Source organism: Salvelinus namaycush, chromosome 22 (assembly GCF_016432855.1).
Source record: "Salvelinus namaycush isolate Seneca chromosome 22, SaNama_1.0, whole genome shotgun sequence".
NCBI classification, from domain to species: Eukaryota; Metazoa; Chordata; class Actinopteri; order Salmoniformes; family Salmonidae; genus Salvelinus; species Salvelinus namaycush.
Window position 1 is genome coordinate 24,133,995 of NC_052328.1, and position 23,186 is coordinate 24,157,180.

Below are 23,186 nucleotides of genomic sequence, written 5' to 3' on the forward strand. Positions count from 1 at the left end.
GAAGGACTCTCGTTGCCCTTGGTTTGCATATTGGACTGGCAGATGGCCGTGCTGATGAGGGAGTGAGATACCTGAGGCTCTCCAACAAGTATGTAGCTCTACTCTTGAGACTCTTTATGAGTGAGTGTTCCTCCTGTTTTTTGTACTAAATTAACCTTTCCTCTCCTGTCTAGGTATGAGATGCCTAGTGGGTACAGACCAGCCCCGGTAGAACTGAGCCACATCATCCTGAGTCCTGCCCAGGAGGCGGTGGTGGAGCTGCTGGCTGAGAACGATCACAACGTGTGGGCCAGGGACCGGATCAGGCAGGGCTGGACCTACAGCTCACACCAGGTAGGCTTTGATACAAGGGTAGACCTAGCCAAACTACAGCAGCGGGATTAATTAAATATCTGCTTTACCAAGAGCCTTGAAATAGAAGTCCATAAAAATGTTAGCTGGTCTTTTGATAGTGGTAAGCCTGGTTTGTAGTTGTGGATGAGATGACCTTCCTGATATGTCTTGATGAAGGATTTGAAGTAGCAGACTAGTTTGGTCTGTACAGTGAGTGTACAAAACATTAAGAACACCTTCCTAATATTGAGTTGCACCACCTTTTGCCCTTAGTACAGCCTCAATTTGTCTGGGCATGGATTCTATAAGGTGTCGAAAGCAATCCACGGGGATGCTGGCCCATGTTGACTCCAATGCTTCCCACAATTGTGTCAAGTTGGCTGGATGTCCTTTGGGTGGTGGACTGTTGTTGATACACACAAGAAACTGTTATTTAAAAAACCCAGCAGCGTTGCAGTTCTTGACACACTCAAACCGGTGCGCCTGGCACCTACTACCATACCCCATTCAAAGGCACTTAAATATTTTGTTTTTCCCATTCACCCTCTGAATGGCACACATACACAATCCATGTCTCAATTGTCTCAAGGTTTGAAAATCATTCTTTAACCTGTCTCCTCCCCTTCATCTACACTGATTGAAGTGGATTTAACAAGTGACATCAATAAGGGATCATAGCTTTCTCCTGGATTCACCTGGTCAGTCTAATGTTTTGTACACTCAGTGTATGTGATAGTAATATAGCGGTAATGAGTGCTAATTCATTCTCTCTGTTTTTTCTAGGATGTGAAGGCCAAGCGGAGCCCCCACCTGGTGCCCTACAGCCTGCTGGATGAGAGGAGCAGACAATCTGGCAGAGACGGTGTGAGGGAGGCTGTGTGCACCCTGCTGGGCTACGGCTACAGTCTGGAGCCCCTGGACCAGGACAGAGGTATGGATGATTTCACGTTCCACTTTAGCAATCATTTTAATCATTATTATAATCTTGTGCACCTCTAATAATTATTCAAAGGTTATTTTAATGTGCTGTGTGGTGGAAAATTTGTCATGCTATCCCGTGTTTTACTGCTTAAACTATTGTCTCTTGTTATATGCTAGTATTTCTGTGCTGTTACTCCTTTGGATTTCAGCTGTGATGCCAGACCCATGTCACACAGCGGCTGAGAAGTTCAGGGTCTTCAGGGCAGACAAGTTGTATGCTGTGACCAGGGGGAAGTGGTACTTTGAGTTTGAGGCGGTGACGGAAGGGGACATGAGGGTAGGCTGGGCTCGTCCCCACTGCACACCGAATGGGGAACTAGGATCAGACATGCAGGCTTTTGTGTTTGACGGCTCCAAGGTGAGAAGACTGAAATGACTACTGGTGACATGCTGTCATCAATAATATTATTTAGGATACATAGATAAGCTCCCACCGTTAGAAGCGAGTCATGGATTGGACATTACACACAGCTAAGCGTGTAGCCATTGGTAAGTTTTCTTGCAATTGCTCACTTCTGTCTCTCACACACAGGCCCAGTGGTGTCACCAGGGAGGTGAGCCCCTGGGTCGGCCCTGGCAGAGTGGTGATGTGGTGGGCTGCATGGTTGACATGGGTGAATGCACCATGATGGTCACTCTCAATGGAGAGGTGCTTTTGAACGACCGCGGATCAGAGCTGGCTGCCAAGGACTTTGACATCAACCAGGGTTTGTTAATTTGGTCAATCTCTTCTACCTCATAAACACCAACTTGATGTGTTAACCTGATGGTTTTCCCTCCTTCCCCTGTTCCTGTCATTGCTAGGCTTCCTCCCTGTGTGTAGTCTCGGGGTGAACCAGAAGGCCAGGCTGAATCTGGGTCGTGACGTGGCCTCACTGTGTTACTTCACAGAGTGTGGCCTACAGGAAGGTTATAAGCCATTTGCTGTAAACATGGCCAGAGACCCAGCTCTGTGGATGAGCTGGAGACAACCACAGTTCATCCCTGTACAGACAGACCATGATAGCATACAGGTTAGTCACCACACATCCACAAGCCAACATGACCTGAACCAGGGGGTACACTACAAAGCAGGATCAATGAGTCAGCCAGCTAACTTTGGTAAACAACCAGAAATAACTATTGATTTGATTAGGGCTGACCCCATTTAGTCGACTGGTCGATTGTTTGGTCGATAGGCTGTTGGTCGACCCAGGTTTTTTTGTTGTTGAGCAGTCTAAAATATCAGTTTTTTATGGCACATGAGACACCTGTCTTATTCACGCCTGTCTCAGTGGACTTTAAAACTTCTTATGGATCAAATCCCGTTAGCGGGATCGATTTCACAACATCCGGTGAAATGGCAGAGCGCGAAATTCAAAAAAAATTATTTGAAATATTTAATTCATACATTCACAAGTGCAATACACCAAATTAAAGCTAAACTTCTTGTTGATCTAGCCACTGTGTCAGATTTCAAAAAGGCTTTACGGCGAAAGCAAACCATGCGATTATCTGAGGACAGCACCCCATCAAACAAACACATGACAATCATATTTCAACTCGCCAGGCGCGACACAAAACTCAGAAATAACGATATAATTCATGCCTTACCTTTGAAGAGCTTCTTCTGTTGGCACTCCAATATGTCCCATAAACATCACAAATGGTCCTTTTGTTCGATTAATTCCGTCGTTATATCCCCAAAAGGTCAATTTATTTGGCGCATTTGATTCAGAAAAACACTGGTTCCAACTCGCCCAGCATGACTACAAAATATCTAATAAGTTACCTGTAAACTTTGTCCAAACATTTCAAACAACTTTCCTAATCCAACTTTAAGTATTTTAAAAGTATTTAAAAAAAAATTTAAGACGGGATAAACTGTGTTCAATAGAGGATAAAATGAAAGTGGAGCGAGCTTCAGGTCACGCGCCCCAAACAAAAGAGTACACTTGGCTATACACCCAGAAAGGAAAGGGCTACTTCTTCACTACTCAAAGGAAAAACATCAACCAATTTCTAAAGACTGTTGACATCTGTTGGAAGCCATAGGAACTGCAAGCATATTTCTATTAAAACGGGCTTGACATAGGAAAACAATGGAAAACAGATTGACGTAAAAAATGTTTTTCCCCTGGATGGATTGTGCTCTGGGTTTCCCCTGCCAAATCAGTTATGTTATACTCACAGACATTATTCAAATAGTTTTAGGAACTTCAGAGTGTTTCCTATCCAAATCTACTAATGATATGCATATCCTAGCTTCTGGGCCTGAGTAGCAGGCAGTTTACTTTGGGCACGCTTTTCATCCGGACGTGAAAATACCGCCCCCTATCCCAGAGAGGTTTTAAACCTTGCGCAAATGGCCTACAGCTGTGTCTGTCTGGAGCTCACTGGAAGAGAAACTCTGAGGGCACAGAATATTTTATACAATGTTGCAAGTTTGCTAGCAGGAGCTTCAGGCCTGACCAAAGTTAATAGTTGATACAATGTTTCAAGTTCCGTGCAGACAGTCCATGCGTAGCCAATGTGATTCATAGCATGTTTATTTTTATCAGGATATTTTCAACCTGCAGGCTGCAATGTTTTTTTTTGTTGGCTTTATGTAGGCTATTTTTACATAGATGGCAATAGAAGTTACTTTTAGAATTTTGATTAACCACATGATAATGATGTTGAAATATGAAGACTATTATAAATGAAATGAAACTGTTCCACAAAAATGTTAATATAAAAGTCATAACTGGTACGCAGATCGGTAGAAATGGTAAGATAAATTGGCACTCCAAATGGAAAAGGTTGCCGTTCCCTGGTGTAGCTTATTAGGAGCGTAACAGCAGGAGCGTAACAGCAGAATCTGCAAAAGCCAGCAGCAGTGGGAGGAACAGGTTTTTTTTCTTCTGGTTAGGCTATCTTGATCTCTGGCTCCCTCGATTCATTTGTGTGTCTTAATTATTTAATCACAGTGTGCTTAAAGCATCAGACTTTCTCAGTAGCCTACATATAGTTGATTTTATTAAAACACATAGGGTTTGTCTATATAGGGAAAAATACACGTTTAAACATTTTGACCAATCGATTGGTTGAAAGAACAAATTACTCTAGGTCAACCAAGATTTTTGGGGGTTGGGGACAGCCCTAGATTTGATACCTACTTACTAAAGTTAAACTTAAATACTGTATGTGTTTGGTTTTTCAGTCAATTAGACCATGCCCATTTCAAGCTTATCTTTCTAAAAAATGTAAAGTTATTTCAGAATATTTATTCAAGTCATTGATCTTGCTTTGTAGTATACCCCTCAGTAATGTATGGGTCAATCTCTCGACTACAAGCATGTACAAGGGAGTTTAATCTTACCATTATATTTAGTAGCATAGGTCTTATTGTAGAAATGTGAGTATAATTCTATAAGTTGTCTTGTTTTACAAGGTGACAAGAATCCCTGGGTCCACTGAGAGCCCACCGTGCCTAAAGGTAACACAGAGGTCATTGGGGCCCCAGAGTTGTGGCAGTGACATGGGGTTCTACAGACTCAGTATGCCTATAGAGTGTGCTGAGGCCTTCTCCAGACCAGTAGGGGCTACTCTACCTATCAGCAGCAGTGTCTCCACAGCCAGGAAAGACCTGCAGGAGTTTGAGGTGGACTCTGACTTTGAGATGCTGCTGAAATCAGCTCATGTTTACACTGGCTCCAGGGATGAGCTTAACCACAAGGACTACAGCCATGATAAAACATCCAAACTCAAACAACGGTATGGAGAAGAGACCAGGCTATGACAAACAATACATATACTGTATAATGGTTTGGGAACATTTTCAGAGGGAAAAATGCTCGCATTTCATGGTGTTGATATGCATTTTTAAATAAAAGTAAATCTGTGTATGTGTGCTCCTAGGTTCATGTTGAAGAAACCCAAACCAGAGTTGAACAAAAGCCACTCATCTGCCCGTCTACTGCAGGAGGTTCATGCTGACAAAGATGACTATGACCATCTGGCCCAGTCCACTACGGTAATACTCTTCAACAATTTTTTACCCATTTCAGACAGAATATGTGGTATATTACCTGTACAAAAATATAAGGCAATGTTTATATGATTCCCTTTCAAACAGCCCCTTATGAACCACTTTCTTGCAGGTATACCCCTTTAATAATAATAACTTTATTTGTGTAGCGCTTTTCAATACAGGTAACAAAGTGATTCACATCATAAAATAATACAATAAAATAAAAAATACTAACAAAGAAACAAAAACAAAAGGAGAAAAAAAAGATATGTAATTAAAATCATACATTGAAATCCAGCATCTTCATAAAAGTGTCTTCAGCAGGGAGATTAAAAGAGGCACTGAATCTGCAAGCCTGATCTCCTCTGGCAGACCATTTCAAAGTCTAGGGGCCCTAATGGAAAATGACAGGTCTCCTTTAGTTTTCACACAGGCCTAGAGGTGTCACCAGGTTGGTGAGCCCCTGGGTTGGCCCTGGCATAGTGGTGAAGTGGTGGGCTATATGGTTGACATGAGAGAATGCATCATGTCATGGTTAACAGTGTCCTGGCTCGTAGGGAGATAACAGATCTGAGATTTAGGATGGAGCTAAACCAAGCCTAGCCTTAAACGTGATTAATAACATTTTAAAATATATTCTAAAAGTGACTGGTAGTATAGAGCAGCTAAAATAGGTGTGATATGGTTAAATTACCTGGTGCCTGTTAAAAGCCGAGCAGCAGCGTTTTGAACTAATTGCAGACGTTGGAGTGAGTTTTGACTGAGACAGGTATACAAAGAGTTACAGTAATCCTGGCGTGAGGAAATCAGTGACTGAGTGACTTTTATACATATCAGTGGGTAATTGGCAAATTGGGAGGGGTGGGGGGTGTTGTTAAACCATGGAGTCTGTTTGCATTTGAAATTAGGGAGGTGTTAAACAATGAAAGTGTTAATGAATTTACCTGCAGAAAGCAGAGAACCATTCACACAACCCCAATAGCTGTATTTTGGTAACCGTGTCTGTGAAAATGAAGGAATCATGACTAGGTCTTTAGGTGGGTATTATTTTTCCATGTTTTTTACCCCCTACCGCTTTCTGATGTACAAATGGTAAAAAGAAGCAGGCATGGTAAAATAGTTAGATTTTTGTCTGTGTATGGAAGGGGTAAAGATAGCAAAGTCAATCGAGGGCATTTGTTAAAGGAAAATCAGTAACTCCCTGTAATCTTCCACAGTACTATTACTCAGTGAGGGTGTTACCTGGTCAGGACCCATCCACTGTCTGGGTGGGCTGGGTCACCTCTGACTTCCACCAGCACCAGCTGACCTTTGACCTGGAAAAGATCCGCACAGTGACCGTCACCCTCGGAAATGACATGGGCAAGGTCCATGAGAGGTCGGTTCAATAAGGGACAAAGCAACATCATTTTGTGTCTACATTTTCTCTAGACATGTTTTGATCATAATGTTTAAAAAGTGTTTTACAATCACTGTATTATTATTACAATAATGCTTTCAGACTAAAGTTCGATTTTGACATTCCCACCTTGTATTTCTGTATGTCAGTGTGAAACGTAGTAACTGCTACATGGTGTGCGCCGGAGAGAGCACGGGCCTGGGGCAGAGCAGGAGGAGTGCAGGCCTGGCCATAGGCTGTCTGATAGACACCACCACTGGACTGTTAACATTCAGCTCCAACGGCATGGAGCTGGGGACCTTCTTTCAGGTAAAGTCAACTGTTAAAGGCAACTAACAATGTTGCAAAGACAATGTTGCTGTGACAAAGAGAAGAAGGCTCCGAAAGCAAATACATATTAGTCATTAGTATTTCATGTGAATTTGTGTTTTTCTCAATAGGTTGATTTATAAAGAGAAGTTCCTACCAGTTGGGATATGATAGAATGTGTCTCTGAGCTATTCTTATTAACTGACCAAACTGCTATCAACCAGGTGGAGCCCAGCACTAGGCTGTTTCCTGCAGTCTTTGCCAAGGCCAACAGCTCCAATGTGTTCCAGTTTGAGCTAGGGCGCGTAAAGGTAACCTAAATGTTTTATTCATTGGTCACACTGTGATGACTCTCTCAGTTTGTCCAATTTCAAATGTGTTGTTTACAATACTATACAATCCCCAATGCATGTCCATACTGTTTAAAAATATATACATGTATATATTACCATAATGGCCCTGCTACCGCATCCACAGGGCTACTTAACATTGTCATGAATGAAAAGCCTTGTGTTATTCTCTGTTCAGAACATGCTGCCCCTGTCAGCGGGTCTGTTCAGGAGCCAGAGGAGGAATGCTATGCCCCAGTGTCCCCCCAGGCTGCAGGTGCAGGTGCTGTCGCCCATCCTTTGGACCCGTGTACCAGACCACACCCTGAGGGTGCAGGCTGCCCACCCTGAAGACCGCCTCGGCTGGAGGGTCCAGTGCTTAGAGCCCCTGCAGGTCATGACCCTGCTCATCCCAGAGGAGAACAGGTCAGAGGTCAAAGGTCATATTTACTAATGCCTCAGAGCTTTCCAGGAGGAACGTATTGAGTCAGGAATGAATTTTCTGTCAAAGCAAAGACACATTGTAACATTGCACTTAAAAAGAAATAAAGTTGCACACTCTAAATATGCTCCCAACAATTTAATGGGTAAACCTGAGCTTTTTTTACATTGCATTTAGGTTATACTATTTATCTCTCCCCCTGTAGGTGTGTGGACATCCTGGAACTCTCTGAGTTAGGTGACCTTCTGTCTTTCCATCACCACACCCTGCTCCTCTACTCTGCCCTCTGTGCTCTGGGCAATACTCGTGTGGGCCACGCCCTCTGCAGCCACCTGGACCAATCACAGCTCCTCTATGCCATCCAGAGCCCCCGCCTCCCCGGGCCACTCCGCTCCGCCTTCTACCACCTCCTGGGCCAGGTGCACCTCAGCACCCACGCCACGGCCCGCCTCGCTATGAACCACGAGTACATCGTCCCCATGACGGAGCAGACCAGGGCCATCACCCTCTACCCCAGCCCCAGGGCTAGTCGAAGCCCCCAGTGGGTTCCCAGAATGGGCCTCAGCACCTCCCTCAGACCCCGGATGCACTTCACCTCCCCCTGCTTCATCAGAGGAGATGGCATGGGAGTCAATGGGGATACTTGTGGTGATGGCGTGGTTCCGACTGGGGAAGGCATCCATATAGACAGCCCAGAGATCCCACTGGAACTTCTGAAGGACCTGACAGGGAATATGCTGACTGAGGCTGTGTGGGCTGTGGGGCAGGGTGTGAGGGATCCTGAAGGGGGCAGCATTGAGCTGCTGCTGGTGCCCCTAATTCGGCTGTTCCACACCCTGCTGGTGATGGGGTTGTTTGGGGACGAGGATCTAGGGAAAGTGCTGACACTGATCGAGCCTGGGGTCTTCTCCCGACCTGCAGATTGTTCCCAAGAAGAGGAGCAGGAGGAGGAAGAGGAAGAGCAGGAGGATGAAAATGTGCCAGATAGTGATAGGGAAAGTGTGATGGAGAGGGAGGGGGATAAAAGGAGGAAAATTCCAAAGCTTCCAACAAAAGGACTGCTTCAGATGAAGCTACCAGAAGCTGTCAAACTTGAGGTACACTTTAGGAAGAAATACCTTGATTTTGGATATGATGTTTTCCTTTGTGGTACATGATCTGTCTTCTTTGTCAATAGAAAAATTGACTGACTTGACATGAGCTCACCCCCCTAACCTGGATGTTCCTGTCCCTCTCTGTCCAGATCTGCCACCTGTTCCAATACCTGTGTGACTGTCAGGTGCGTCACAGGGTGGAGGCGGTGGTGGCCTTCTCAGACACTTTTGTGGGGTACCTGCAGGAGAACCAGCGCTTCCGCTACAACGAGGTGATACAGGCTCTCCACATGTCTGCTGCCCTCACCGCCCGCAAGACCAAGGAGTTCCGCTCCCCGCCACAAGAACAGGTCGGGTCAGAGAGGAGACTGCTAAGGGAAATGTACACATCTGGTCTAAGTGGCTAGGATTATTGGAGGGATTAAATAACTTGAATATAAAATAGACACAGAGAGAGACTTTTTGTTCAAATCAAATCACATTTTATTTGTCACATGCGCTGAATACCGTGAAATGCTTACTTACAAGCCCTTAACCAACAATTCAGTTCAAGAAATAGAGTTAAGAAAATATTTACTAAATAAAATAAAAAGTAACACAATAAAATTACATATACAGGGGGTACCGGTACCGAGTCAATGTGTGGAGGTACAGGTTAGTTGAGGTAATTTGTACATGTAGGTAGGGGTAAAGTGACTATGCATAGATAATAAACAGTGAGGAGCAGCAGTGTAAAAACAAGGGGGGGGTGCTAATGTAAATAGTTGGGGTGGCCATTTGATTAATTGTTCAGCAGTCTTATAGCTTGGGGGTAGAAGCTGTTAAGTAGCCTTTTGGACCTAGACTTGCCGCACTTGCTGTGCGGTAGCAGAGAGAACAGTCTGACTGGGTGACTGGAGTCTGGAGTCTTTGACAAATGTTTTGGGACTTCTTCTGACACCGCCTAGTATAGAGGTCCTGGATGGCAGGAAGCTTGGCCCCAGTGATGTACTGGGCCATACGCACTACCCTCTGTAGCGCGTTACGGTCGGATGCCGAGCAGTTGCCATACCAGGCAGTGATGCAACCGGTCAGGATGCTCTCGATGGTGTAGTTGTAGAACCTTTTGAGGATCTGAGGACCCATGGAAAAGGTGTTGTTGTGCCCTCTTCGCGACTGTCTTGGTGTGTTTGGACCATGATAGTTTGTTGGTGATGTGGACACCAAGCAACTTGAAACTCTCGACCCGGTCCACTACAGGCCCCTCGATGTTAATGGGGGCCTGTTTAGCCCTCCTTTTCCTATAATCCACGATCAGCTCCTTTGTCTTGCTCACATTGAGGGAGAGGTTGTTTATCTGGCACCACACTGACAGGTCTCTGACCTCCTCCCTATAGGCTGTCTTATCGTTGTTGGTGATCAGGCCTACCACTGTTGTGTCGTCAGCAAACTTAATGATGGTGTTGGAGTCGTGCTTGGCCACGCAGTCGTGGGTGAACAGGGAGTACAGGAGGGGACTGAGCACGCACCCCTGAGTGGCTCCAGTGTTGAGGATCGGCATGGCAGGTGTGTTGTTGCCTACCCTCACCACCTGGGGGCGGCCCTTCTGGAAGTCCAGGAACCATTTGCAGAGGGAGGTGTTTAGTCCCAGGGTCCTTAGCTTATTGATGAACTTTGTGGGCACTATGGTGTTGAACACTGAGCTGTAGTCAATGAAGAGCATTCTCACATACAGTAGGTGTTCCTTTTGTCCAGGTAGGAAAGGGCAGTGTGGAGTGCGATTGAGATTGCGTTATCTGCAGATCTGTTAGAGCGGTATGTGAATTGGAGTGGGTCTAGGGTTTCCGGGATGATGGTGTTGATGTGAACCATGACCAACCTTTTCAAAGCACTTCATGGCTACTGACGTGAGTGCCACAGGGCAGTAATCATTTAGGCCGTTTACCTTCGCATTCTTGGGCACAGGGACTATGGTGGTCTGCTTGAAACATGTAGATATTACATACTCGGTCAGGGAGAGATTGAAAATGTCAGTGAAGACACTTGCCAGTCCTGGTAATCCGTCTGGCCCTGCGGCCTTGTGAATGTTGACCTGTTTAAAGGTCTTGCTCACGTCGGCTACGGAGCGCGTGATCACACAGTCGTCCAGAAGAGCTGGTGCTCTCATGCAGGGGGGCATTTGTAGTTCATAGTTGTATCTATGTCCATAAAGTGTAAAATTATATAATAAGATCTTTATCTACTGGAGCATTACTGTATCTCCTCTACTCCCATCCACGCAGATCAACATGTTACTGGGCTTCAGAGAGGAGCAGGGGGACTGTCCGTGTCCAGAGGACATCAGAGAGCAGCTGCTGGACTTCCACCAGGACCTCATGACTCACTGTGGTAGGTACCAGATCAATCTAGACTACTGTGCTTCTGTCCTCATGACTCATTGTGGTTGGTAACCAGATCAATCTAGACTACTGTACTCCTGTCCTCATGACTCACTGTGGTAGGTCATAGAGAATAACCTGAACAAGTGGGGTGTCATACAACAGCGTAAGCTTGTGTAAGAGAGCATACAGTTACTAACTTATCCTACTATGCTTTCTAGAGACTTTGAAAGGGCATGGGATGGTACCTGGAATGGTACGTCCTGGGTTTTTGTTTTTTTACATGTATTTCTCCAATGCCTTATACAATGATCTGTTGGTTGGCTTACTACAGTGGCAAGAAAAAGCATGTGAACCCTTTGGAATTACCTGGATTTCTGCATAAATTGGTCATAAAATTTGATCTGATCTTCATCTAAGTCACAACAATAGACAAAGGCAGTGTGAATAAATTATTAACACACAAATTCTTGGATTTTTCTTGTCTATATTGAATACATAATTTAAACTTTCACAGTGTAGGTTGGAAAAATTATGTGAACCCCTAGGCTAATGACTTCTCCAAAAGCTAATTGGAGTCAGGAGTCAGCTAACCTGGAGTCCAATCAATGAGACGAGATTGGAGATGTTGGTTAGAGCTGCCCTGCCCTATAAAAAACACTCACAACATTTTTGTTTGTTATTCATTTTTCTTATTCAGAAGAAGCATTGCCTGTTGTGAACCATGCCTTTAAGAAAAGAGATATCAAAAGACCTAGGATTAAGAATTGTTGACTTGCATAATGATGGAAATGGTTACAAAAGTATCTCTAAAAGCTTGATGTTCATCAGTCCACGGTAAGACAAATTATCTATAAATGGAGAAAGTTCAGCACTGTTGCTACTCTCCCTAGGAGTGACCGTCCTGCAAAGACGACTGCAAGAGCACAGTGCAGAATGCTAAATGAAGTTAAGAAGAATCCTAGAATGTCAGCTAAAGACTTACAGAAATCTCTGGGACATGCTAGCACCTCTGTTGACGAGTATACGATACGTAAAGCACTAAACAAGAATGATGATCATGGGAGGACACCACGGAAGAAGCCACTGCTGTCCAAAAAAAACATTGAGGTTCGCAAAAGAGCACCTGGATGTTCCACAGCGCTACTGGAAAAATATTCTGTGGACAGACGAAACTACAGTTGAGTTGTTTGGAAGGAACACACAACACTATGTGAGTAGAAAAAAAGGCACAGCACACCAACATCAAAACCTCATCCCAACTGTAAAGTATGGTGGCGGGAGCATCATGGTTTGGGGCTGCTTTGCTGCCGCAGGGCCTGGACAGCTTGCTATCATCGATGGAAAAATGTATTCCCAAGTTTATCAAGACATTTTGCAGGATAATGTAAGGCTATCTGTCTGGCAATTGAAGCTCAACAGAAGTTGGGTGATGCAACAGGACAATGACAAAAAACACAGAAGTAAATGAACAACAGTAGGCTTCAACAGAAGAAAATACGCCTTCTGGAGTGGCCCAGTCAGAGTCCTGATCTCAACCCGATTGAGATGATGTAGCATGACCTCAAAAGAGCGGTTAAATAACTTAACTAATACAGAGGAATGGCCCAAAATTCCTCCTGACCGTTGTGCAGGTTTGATCCACAACTACAAAAAATGTTTGGTTCACGTTATTGCTGCAAAAAGGAGGGTCAACCAGTTATTAAATCCAAAGGTTCACATACTTTTCCCACCCTGCACTGTGAATGTTTACACAGTGTGTTCAATAAAGACATGAAAACGTCTAATTGTTATTTCTTTTAATTTTCTTTTTGGGGGTGGATCAGCTTAATATTGCAGAAAGATTGTTGCTTCCATCAATGTAATTATCTGCATAATTTCCAATCCCCCATATATATATATATTACATCATTTAGCAGACGCTCTTATCCAGAGCGACTTACAAATTGGAAAGTTCATACATATTCATCCTGGTCCCCCCGTGGGAATTGAACCCTGGTCCCCCCGTGGGAATTGAACCCACAACCCTGGCGTTGCAAGCGCCATGCTCTACCAACTGAGCCACACAGGACCACGTGTAGACATACATACTTTTTTTTTGAATATACCTTTATTATTCCCCGCAAACCCTACCACCCTTCCCCCAATTGGAGTAAACTAATAAACAATAAGACTTAGGCTTCTACCTTCAGTATATACATCTTATACACATTTTACAGACACAATCTATTTTACAATAGTTATATTTTGTTTGTTTTTAGTCCTTCCTCTATTTCTGATATCCATCCAGTTCTATTTGTAACTGTGCTATTTCACAAAATTTCTGAACCTATATACATTTTACAGACCCTGTATGTTTTACATTGGTTATCTTGTTATTAGTCCCACCCTTCAGCTCCATTCAACCCCTCCCATCTATCTCAACACCATCCATTTTGGATTTCTATTTGACATGTATTTTTCAACTGTGCTGTGATGCTTGACAAAACTACTGAACCTTTCTATTCTCACAGCTTCTACAGATTGTAAATTAAAAATAAACATTTTTGCTAAAATAATTATTATATAATTGAGTGATTGACTATGACTTTTCAAATCACCCAGTATTGCTATCTGCAGCGTTAGTTCTAGGCAAATGTTGCAATTCTTCAGCCATTCCTGGACCTGTGACCAAAAACGAGCTACATATGGACAATATAAAAATAAATTATCTAATGACTCTGCCTCCTCACAGCAAAATCTGCAGAGCTGGGAAGATTGTATCCCCCATATATATAACATTCTATTGGTTACAAGAATTTAGTAATAATAATTTCAATGTAAAAATTTGAAGTTTTGAATCCGGCGTTGTTTTGCGTATCAATTCATAAACCATGTGCCATGGAATGGGTACATCGAAAATCTCTTCCCAACTATTTTGCAATTTATATGGTATGGCACAGCTGTCAGTTTTTTGGTCCTTAAATTAAATTGGTATATGTTTTTATTTATCAAACTTTTTATCACAACGAATAATTCTTTGTGTGTTATTAGTTTAAGCAGAGTGTGTTTGTCTATTGTTGTGACTTAGATGAAGATAACATTTTATGACAAATCTATGCAGAAATCCAGGTAATTCCAAAGGGTTCACATATTGTTTCTTGCCACTCTATGTGCAGGAATTGAAGTTGACCATGACACAGAGGTTGTGGAGGATTCCAATCGCTCCATCAAAGATCGTCTCTTCAGCTTGGTTGGGAGAGTAATCAGCTTGAAGAGGAGATCTGCAGATCCTGAAGAGGAAGACAGAGCACAGAATACCAGTAAGCCAAGCTCCACAACGGGGGATGGGGGGGGGGGGGGGGGGGTGGATCTTACGACACAACATTAAGGATGATTTTTTATATTGTCAAGCTAGAAGTAGGCTACTAACAGTGGTCTTTGTGTCTCCCCCATAGTGACTCTTCAGCAGCTCATCTCTGACACAGTGGTGCGCTGGGCCCAGGAGTGTGTGATAGAGAACCCAGCTCTGGTCAGGGCTATGTTCTCTCTGTTGCACCGGCAGTACGAGGGCTTGGGGGGCCAGATGGGCACTCCCCTCCACAAGGCCTACACCATCAGCCAGGTGTCAGTGGAGGACACCATGGCCTTGCTGGCCTCTCTGGTGCAGATTCGTTCTCTGCTCAGCGTCCGCATGGGCAAGGAGGAGGAGAGACTCATGATCCGGGGACTGGGGTACGAATGGAGAACTACTGCTAGTTCTCTGCTAGCTCTACTCTTGCCTCTACATAAATGCCAAGCTAACCCATGTCTTGATTCATAATACAAGCTCTGTTCTGTGGAAATGTTCAAATGTAATTGAATTTACTTCTAAAAATGTGATCGCAACATTGAGCCCAAAAACACATTCATAATATCTGTTCACCAATCTTCAGCCCTGGCGCTGAACCCCTCCATTGTTTATTTCCTGTGCAGAGACATAATGAACAATAAGGTGTTCTACCAGCACCCCAACCTGATGAGAGCTCTGGGAATGCATGAGACCGTCATGGAGGTGATGGTGAACGTCCTGGGGGAGGGAGAGTCCAAGGTGAGACTGATGTGATATGTATCGAAAAAGAATGAACGTGTCCATTGTGAGAAAAGTGAATTAAGTGTGAGTTGTTCTCTCTGCTTCTTTAGGAGATCACCTTTCCTAAGATGGTGGCCCATTGCTGTCGCTTCCTTTGTTACTTCTGTCGCATCAGTAGGCACAATCAGGGATCCATGTTCGAGCACCTCAGCTACCTGTTGGATAATAGCAGTGTTGGCCTAGGTGAGCTGTGGAAGACTATGATTACTATCAACAGTAACTTGAAATGCCATTCTCTCTGTATGTTTCCCAGTGTCAGCAACAGCAAATCAGCAACACTGTAAGCCTTATACTTATTATTCTTTTTAATTATCCCAGTGAGGATTTAAATATGTTTAGTACTCTCCTTAGCATCTCCGTCCATGCGTGGAGCAACCCCTCTGGACGTGGCCGCTGCCTCTGTGATGGACAACAACGAGCTGGCTCTGGCCCTGAGGGAACCAGACCTGGAAAAAGTGAGAAAGATCTGTCCCTCCTTCTTTATCTCCCTCAATCTTTTTTCTGTCCCTGACTGCATACAGTATGTTATCCTCTTTTGTCTGTTCAGCTCTCTCCTTTAACTTTATTCTCTCTCTCTCTCTGTCCTCTGTGTCTCTCTGTAGGTGGTGCAGTACTTGGCAGGCTGTGGTCTACAGAGTTGTCCCATGCTGGTGTCTAAAGGCTACCCTGACATTGGTTGGAACCCTGTGGAGGGGGAACGCTACCTGGACTTCCTACGCTTTGCTGTCTTTTGCAACGGTAACCTGTTACAACTGACTATACAGATACTCTAACTGTAGATGTAGTTCATGACTGATAACAGCTAGACTACAGAGTAGAAATTAGGCTAATAATCATTCGATTCCTGACAGGGGAGAGTGTGGAGGAGAATGCCTACTCGGTAGTGAGGCTGCTGATTCGCCGTCCGGAGTGTTTTGGCCCCGCCCTGCGAGGTGAGGGTGGCGATGGTCTCCTGGCAGCCATGGAGGAAGCCATCAGGATCTCAGAGGACCTGACTGGACCCTCCACGACCTACGAGTCCAACAGAACACTGTGAGTTAGAAAGGGAACACTGGAAGAACAAGTCTTTTGCCCTAGTAAACCAGTGATTTTTGGTTTTTCCTACTGGTCAGCCAGAAGATAGGCTTCCCCACACACAATTAGAAGACAAATACTATATATATATATATATATATATATACACTATATTGTGTGTACTGTAATTCTATGACCGTCCCCTCTTCAGCTTGATTCAATAAGGCATCTAGTTATGTCAACTGACCTTTAAACATGAGTAAAATCATTATGTTGCACAGCACCTGAGTCATGTAAACGCTTCTCTCTTCCCGCCCACATAGGAACGTGCTGCAGGATGAGGAGGATGACATAATCCACATGGGCCACTCCATCATGACCTTCTACTCCGCCCTCATCGACCTGCTGGGCCGCTGTGCCCCGGAGATGCACGTTAGTCTGTTTCACCTCCTGATGGGACCCTGTCAATAGTCCAATATACTAGTGCTCTAATGTAGGACTAGAAAAAGCTCCCCTGGGGCTACATTGATTGGCCATGCAGTGATTGACACTGCAGAATAATCCAAACCTTATGGGTTAATAAGCTTTATTTGTGTCTGTGTCATATGTGTACCTTTGGCAACTGTGTCATTTGTGTCATGTGTCTGTCATATGCTGCACATTACCTGACAGCTAGATCATTTGACGTTGGCTGTTTCTCTAAAGTCTTTGAAGACATTGGAATGAATGGCAAAGCTTAAGAATAAAAGACCAATAAAGCTGATCACTTTGACTTGATTATGTTTGTCCAGCTGATCCATGCTGGGAAGGGTGAGGCCATCCGTATCCGGGCCATCCTGAGGTCCCTCATCCCCATCCAGGACCTGGAGGGAGTCATCGGCATCCCCTTCCAAATCCCCTCTCTAGCAAAAGGTCAGTCCTCTGTGAGAAGTCACTATAGTCTTATGTGGTTGTCAACCCAATCTTTGCAGCTTGTACAGTACTGTTTACATTTTTTTTTACAGATACGTTTGTTCTAGTCTCATCCTCCCACTGGTGCTTTCTCTGTTATATGGTAGCAATTAGCCTGGGGTTAAGTTGGCTCAAGTTTTGAGACGGCTCGCCAAGCATGTATTACAGAACCACCATCATTTAAAATTAGCCAAAATATAATGTGGTGAAATGATTGTCCAAATCTCCTTCTGTGCTTGTCATTTATCCAGATGGCACCATAGTCGAACCAGACCCATCCACTGTGTTCTGCCCGGACCACAAGGCAGCCATGGTGCTGTTCCTGGACCGTGTGTACGGCATCGAGGACCAGAACTTCCTGCTCCACCTGTTGGAAGTGGGCTTCCTGCCAGACCTGCAGGCTGTGGCCTCTTTGGACACAGTGAGGGAGACATTGACCATACTGACACAGCACCACTGGAATGATCCACTGGACTTGAGGGACCTACAGGAATGCCCACTGGAGTGATTCACTATAACCCCATTGGAGTGTTCAGCCACTGCACATTGTGGGACACAGAGTGAGACTATCACATCACAAGGATTACCCTGTAACGCAAATGACCACCATTAATACATTCATGAGATTTGAGTTAGGGTTAGTGTTGGAGATCTAGGCTTTGTAGTGTCTACTAAAGAACACGGTGGGGCAGTGTTACCTTACTCACTGCATCTTTCCTCACTCACTCACCATTCACTCCCCCTTCCACTCATTCTTACTAGTCTTCAATGTCCTATCCCTCTCCATTTTTGAGTCTGTCAGACTTTTATGGATCAAATCCTTTTTTCTCTCTGTCTCTTTTGCCTCCCCTAGGCTAAAACTGCCCCTCTCTTTTTGGTCCTGACACTTCTGTAAACAAAATTTCACCTGGCTGCTCCTCTCCCTGCAGACTGATCTGAGTGCCACAGACATGGCCCTGGCACTGAACAGGTACCTGTGTACGGCTGTGCTGCCCCTGCTCACTAAGTGCTCCAGCCTGTTGTCTGGGACAGAGGGCCAGGGGCCGCTAGTGGATGCTCTCCTCCAGGCCGTCTACCGCCTGTCCAGGGCCCTCAGCCTCACCAAGGCCCAGAGAGACGCCATCGAGGACTGCATGCTGGCCATATGCAGGTGGGGACATGGAGGAACTAATATTATTATAGTCACTCCACACAGCTCACTTCTCTCCTCTATCACTTGCACACCTTCACACCATAAAGGCAGAACGGGAGCAGTTATTTAGAATCAGATATAATTCAAAGGGAATTGTCGGTGCATACTCTATTTCTGTGTATGTGTTCTGCTTGTGTCCTCAGTAAGCTCAGGCCGTCCATGATGCAACCTCTACTCCGACGGCTTGTTTTTGATGTGCCCCTTCTGACAAATCACACTAAAATACCACTCAAGGTTAGTTATATAATAGTAGTCACACACATACACAGGCCATGTAATGTATGTGTGTATTTGGACATATACGACATTTCTGAAGAAATTGACTTTCGCCACTCCCTCCTTCCAGCTGTTGACCAATCACTATGAGCAGAGCTGGAAGTACTACTGTCTGATTGGAGGTTTGGGGCACCTGGGCTCCGCCTCAGAGGAGGAGCTTCACCTCTGCAGGAAGCTGTTCTGGGGAGTGTTCAATGCTCTGTCCAGGAAGGTACAGTTGGACCAACTCTTCAGCCTGTCTCAAAACAACCATTTGATGTTAACAGAGCTAATGGGATGAGTGTAAGCAATAGCCTGCAATGGGAACTCCCAAAAGCCTATTTGAAGGATAAGTCATATTGTAATTGGATCCCTTCACATCTATAAACATCTATTGGATAGGGCATGGGGTTTGTTTTCAGACCAAGCGTTAATGCTACTGCCCACACTAACCCACCCAGTCTATGATTTATATTACGTATGTCTTTTCCTATGTAGCCCCAAGGCATGTGTTTGTTCATCTCCCTGTCTCCTCTCCTAAACAGCACTATGACACTGAGCTCTCCAAGCTGGCTCTGCAGTGTCTGGCAGCTGCAGCTGGAGCCCTCCCTCCTGACCACATGGACCCTGGCTGTGTAGCCTGGATTAAGAGACACCCCTCCATGGACGCACAGGGACACTTTGACCCCCAGCCTGTAGACACCTCCAAGTGAGCCTGTGGCTAGAACCTTAGTGATACCATTATTCATCTCCTCTCTTGTGGAAATGCTCTTTAAATGGATATATATATATAATAATTAAGTGGGTGCTTACATTTGTCCTATTTCACACATGTGAATTGGACATTTGCATATCTTACTTCTCCTGAGAGTGGGGTCAGAGCCAGGGATCAGCCATTATTGATGGCGACCCTGGAGCAATTAGGGTTAAGTGCCTTGCTCAAGAACACATCGACCGATTTTTCACCTAGTCGGCTTGGGGATTTGAACCAGCGACCTTTCGGTTACTGGCCCAGCGCTCCTAACTGCTAGGCTACCTGTCGCCCTCTATATATATTATAAAATATATATGTCCATTTAAAGAGCATTTTATATATTATATTGTTCTGATATGTGTTATAAAGTTATTATTTTTTCCCGTTATTAGTGTGTCAGTACCAGAGAAACTGGAATTTGTGGTGAATAAATATGCAGAACACACCCATGAGAAGTGGTCAATGGACAAGGTAACTGAGCTTTGAGTTTACTATGAGTATATTAGTTTTGAGTTTAAAATATGTACTGTACAAGAACTCTGTGGACACTGTCATTCTATGTAATGTGTGAACTGCTGTGTATGAAGAAGATTATGCTGTGTGTGTATAGGAATATCATACTGTATATGATTAATTATGTATGTTTATCTTTCCTATGTCTCAGTTTGCCAATGGCTGGGTCCATGGGGAGCTCTGTGAAAAGACCAAAGTACACCCTCTCCTGAAGCCTTACAGAGCTCTGGCTGAGAGGGTAGGTCTAAGCTACAACATACAGAGTACTGTTTGTTTTAGGATTTGATTGATATTTCGAATAAAATATCGATTTGTCTAATATTTGTCTGTCGTGAACATATTGCAGTTCAAAAGTTTTATCATCCTGCTACTGTCACATTGGTTTTCCTCAGGACAAAGAGGCGTATCGCTGGTCTGTAAAGGAGACCGTGCGAAGTATGTTGGCCTTTGGCTGGACCATAGCGAGAACTAAAGAGGGAGATGGCCTTGGCCTACTCACCTGCTCACGCCGCTTCTCCCAGGCTGGACAGGTAAAGTACTACAGTATTATAGGACCTGGATCCATAAGACCTCACACAGTACTGTTGGCATGATCTTGTTTAAGTCCTGCTCTGATATGAACCTGTTGACTTTTTTGCATTTCTTCCTTCCTTGCTTTCTTCTTTGAAACTGACCAGCTGTACTGTCCATATTGTTGTTGTAGATGTTGTTCCCATTTGTTATTGCTGTTGCTTTCATTCACACTGAATTTACTGAACTATTGCAATGGATGCATAAAAAGATGTAAATGAATGCATGTCTCTGTCTCTGAGGTTTAGCTGTCGTTTGAAGGAGCATCAACTTTCACCCCCAAGCCAATGGACATGAGCAGTGTGACACTCTCATGGGACCAGTGTGTAAGTCAGGACATAGACATACTGTATTCATATACAATTAGGATTGTTATTGACTGTATTGACTGATTGTTTTATACTTTCCTTCAGTCTGTGACTGAATTGCTGGCTGAGAACTACCATAACACCTGGTCCAGGAAGAAGAAGCAGGAAGTGGATGCTAAAGGTAGCATTTCATCACAAACCATGATGAATTAAGCTCTAACAGGGTTTTTGCCTCTACTATAGGTGATTTCGTGTACCTCTGGCAACTTGAAACCAGGCCAAAAAGTTACTCAGTGGTTCTAAAGCAAAGTGCTGTGCAGAATGATTCATCTACATAATGACTTTTCATCTCAAATAAATGCTTATGTGAAAAAGATTGGTCAATTCTCTTAAATGTGCTGGCTATCCTTTCTGAATTTCATATACGTTAATCTATTATACTTTGATCTAATTTGTTACTCCAGGGGGAGGGGGTCATTCTACGCTGGTGCCCTATGATACCCTCCCTACCAAGGAGAAAGCCAAACTGAGAGAGAAAGCCCAGGATGTCCTGAAGTTCTTCCAGCTGAACGGCTACACAGTGTGGAGGTGAGGAACTGGCTGTCAATGACTATGACAACTGATGCTAGTGGTCATTGTTCTGTAGCCCTTTACACTTGTACCTGTATACAGGTTGATAATGGCAGATTTGGACACTGTTGGAGCTAGAAACACAAGCATTTCGTTACACCTGCAATAACATCTGCTAAACACGTGTATGTGACCAATAAAATGTGATTTGATTTGATAAGCGCCTACATTGGAACACAGTGGATGTACAGTAACATGCTATACATGACATCAGAGCTCTGGGTCTGCACTTCACAGTGCTGAATGGGTTTTGACTGACAGCCGTTCTGAACTTGAGCACCGCAAGCATCGAGAAGTTGCCCCTATCCTTCCTGCTAATTGTGCAACTTTTGCAAAAATAATTGCTGTCATTTATTGTCAAAGATGAGACGTTGAGGATTATAATGCATTCCGCTTTGATGTCATACAAGCAAGCCAAACACCCGTGAATCTGAATGTGCACTTCATATTTCCATATCATAAACCTCATAATGTTTGATGTACAGTTTCAAGATGACATGACGTTATACCCTGGGTTGTTCTGACCATGAATGAGCCTATGTTTGTTGTATTGTGAAGAAAATCTCCTGCGGACCGCGCATCTGAATGCACTCATGACTCCATTCTATGCATATGAATTGCTTAGTGAAAGCCTAACACTATAAGGTCGTATTTTATAATTTAGCTATTCACGTTGGCAATAGAAGAAGCTTTCAAATTAGGCCCACCTGACCCAGATTGCAATTTATAATGGACCGTTTTTGGATTGCGTAAACAACAACACTAATTTTGTGAAGGTGGGGATGCAGAGTTATGTTCCAAAGAAAATAACTACAAGTGTTTCTGCTCTAGTTCCTCAACGGCACAGCTAGGAGTGCTAAGAAAAGCACCATATAGTTGAAGACTCTTCTTTGAGTCATAAAAGTGCAGCGAATTTACGTAGGAACTGTTCACACTTTGGAGAGGTGTGTGGCCACTTGGAAATACCAGTTAGACCTCGCACTCAAACCCTTGTCATTTTTTGGTCTTATGTTGCGCCTACCCCAAATTCTTCAAGAATATTCTTATGTTACTGAATGTATCCAGAGTATTTTCTGATTTTGTTGTCAACAAATGCAGCGAAAAGAACAGTAATGCACATGAAATCAACAGTGTAACGTTTGGATTCAGTCTTGTGTCAGGTGAACTGTTGTGTCCTCACCTTTTAGTCTAATCATTTTCCCATAATCTCCAAACTGTTACTTTTTAATTGCTACAATATGTATGCATATGCTATCCATATTGTTTCAATGTAGCCATATCCATATAGTCCAATTCCCACCAGTGTAAGGGTTTAATCATTGTCGTGCATCCTTAACCTAAAACGTTCATTAAATATCGAACTGTTATGTGCCTTACTCAGATGTATTCAGTAAACCTCTATTAGCCTCAGTGTCCAGACAATCTGTCTTCCTGACTTCTTGACGACATCACTGTGCTGCATCTCTGCACAGGGACAGAAAGGCAGCAGAGATGGACTCACCAGCCATAGCAAACCGTTTTGCCTACACTTTCCTACAGCAGCTCCTCTCATACACAGAGGAGACCCAAGAATACATGCAGGAGCTGGGTAAGGATGGTAGCCATACATCATCAGACATCTTTCCTTTTACAAGTGACGTCAGAAGTTTCACT

At 44.0% G+C, this 23,186-nt stretch overlaps 1 protein-coding gene across 1 annotated transcript in view; it reads left to right on the forward strand.

The window, feature by feature from the left end:
* The window catches only part of LOC120017944 (ryanodine receptor 2-like), an 80,150-nt gene that overhangs the window by 16,622 nt on the left and 40,342 nt on the right, over window positions 1–23,186 (forward strand). The window contains exons 23-59 of the mRNA XM_038960903.1: window positions 5–88; window positions 174–333; window positions 1,117–1,264; window positions 1,464–1,672; window positions 1,847–2,021; window positions 2,119–2,327; window positions 4,727–5,049; window positions 5,194–5,308; window positions 6,523–6,683; window positions 6,854–7,013; window positions 7,238–7,324; window positions 7,542–7,768; window positions 7,990–8,429; window positions 8,472–8,881; window positions 9,028–9,228; window positions 11,140–11,245; window positions 14,394–14,537; window positions 14,673–14,949; window positions 15,190–15,304; window positions 15,397–15,529; window positions 15,698–15,801; window positions 15,949–16,084; window positions 16,198–16,378; window positions 16,684–16,792; window positions 17,152–17,272; window positions 17,563–17,732; window positions 18,241–18,461; window positions 18,647–18,737; window positions 18,850–18,990; window positions 19,304–19,467; window positions 19,905–19,983; window positions 20,177–20,263; window positions 20,418–20,555; window positions 20,844–20,921; window positions 21,009–21,084; window positions 21,368–21,491; window positions 23,006–23,171. Of these exons, the coding sequence (XP_038816831.1) occupies window positions 5–88; window positions 174–333; window positions 1,117–1,264; window positions 1,464–1,672; window positions 1,847–2,021; window positions 2,119–2,327; window positions 4,727–5,049; window positions 5,194–5,308; window positions 6,523–6,683; window positions 6,854–7,013; window positions 7,238–7,324; window positions 7,542–7,768; window positions 7,990–8,429; window positions 8,472–8,881; window positions 9,028–9,228; window positions 11,140–11,245; window positions 14,394–14,537; window positions 14,673–14,949; window positions 15,190–15,304; window positions 15,397–15,529; window positions 15,698–15,801; window positions 15,949–16,084; window positions 16,198–16,378; window positions 16,684–16,792; window positions 17,152–17,272; window positions 17,563–17,732; window positions 18,241–18,461; window positions 18,647–18,737; window positions 18,850–18,990; window positions 19,304–19,467; window positions 19,905–19,983; window positions 20,177–20,263; window positions 20,418–20,555; window positions 20,844–20,921; window positions 21,009–21,084; window positions 21,368–21,491; window positions 23,006–23,171 (6,070 nt within the window). The remainder of the gene's footprint in view (window positions 1–4; window positions 89–173; window positions 334–1,116; window positions 1,265–1,463; window positions 1,673–1,846; window positions 2,022–2,118; window positions 2,328–4,726; window positions 5,050–5,193; window positions 5,309–6,522; window positions 6,684–6,853; window positions 7,014–7,237; window positions 7,325–7,541; window positions 7,769–7,989; window positions 8,430–8,471; window positions 8,882–9,027; window positions 9,229–11,139; window positions 11,246–14,393; window positions 14,538–14,672; window positions 14,950–15,189; window positions 15,305–15,396; window positions 15,530–15,697; window positions 15,802–15,948; window positions 16,085–16,197; window positions 16,379–16,683; window positions 16,793–17,151; window positions 17,273–17,562; window positions 17,733–18,240; window positions 18,462–18,646; window positions 18,738–18,849; window positions 18,991–19,303; window positions 19,468–19,904; window positions 19,984–20,176; window positions 20,264–20,417; window positions 20,556–20,843; window positions 20,922–21,008; window positions 21,085–21,367; window positions 21,492–23,005; window positions 23,172–23,186) is intronic.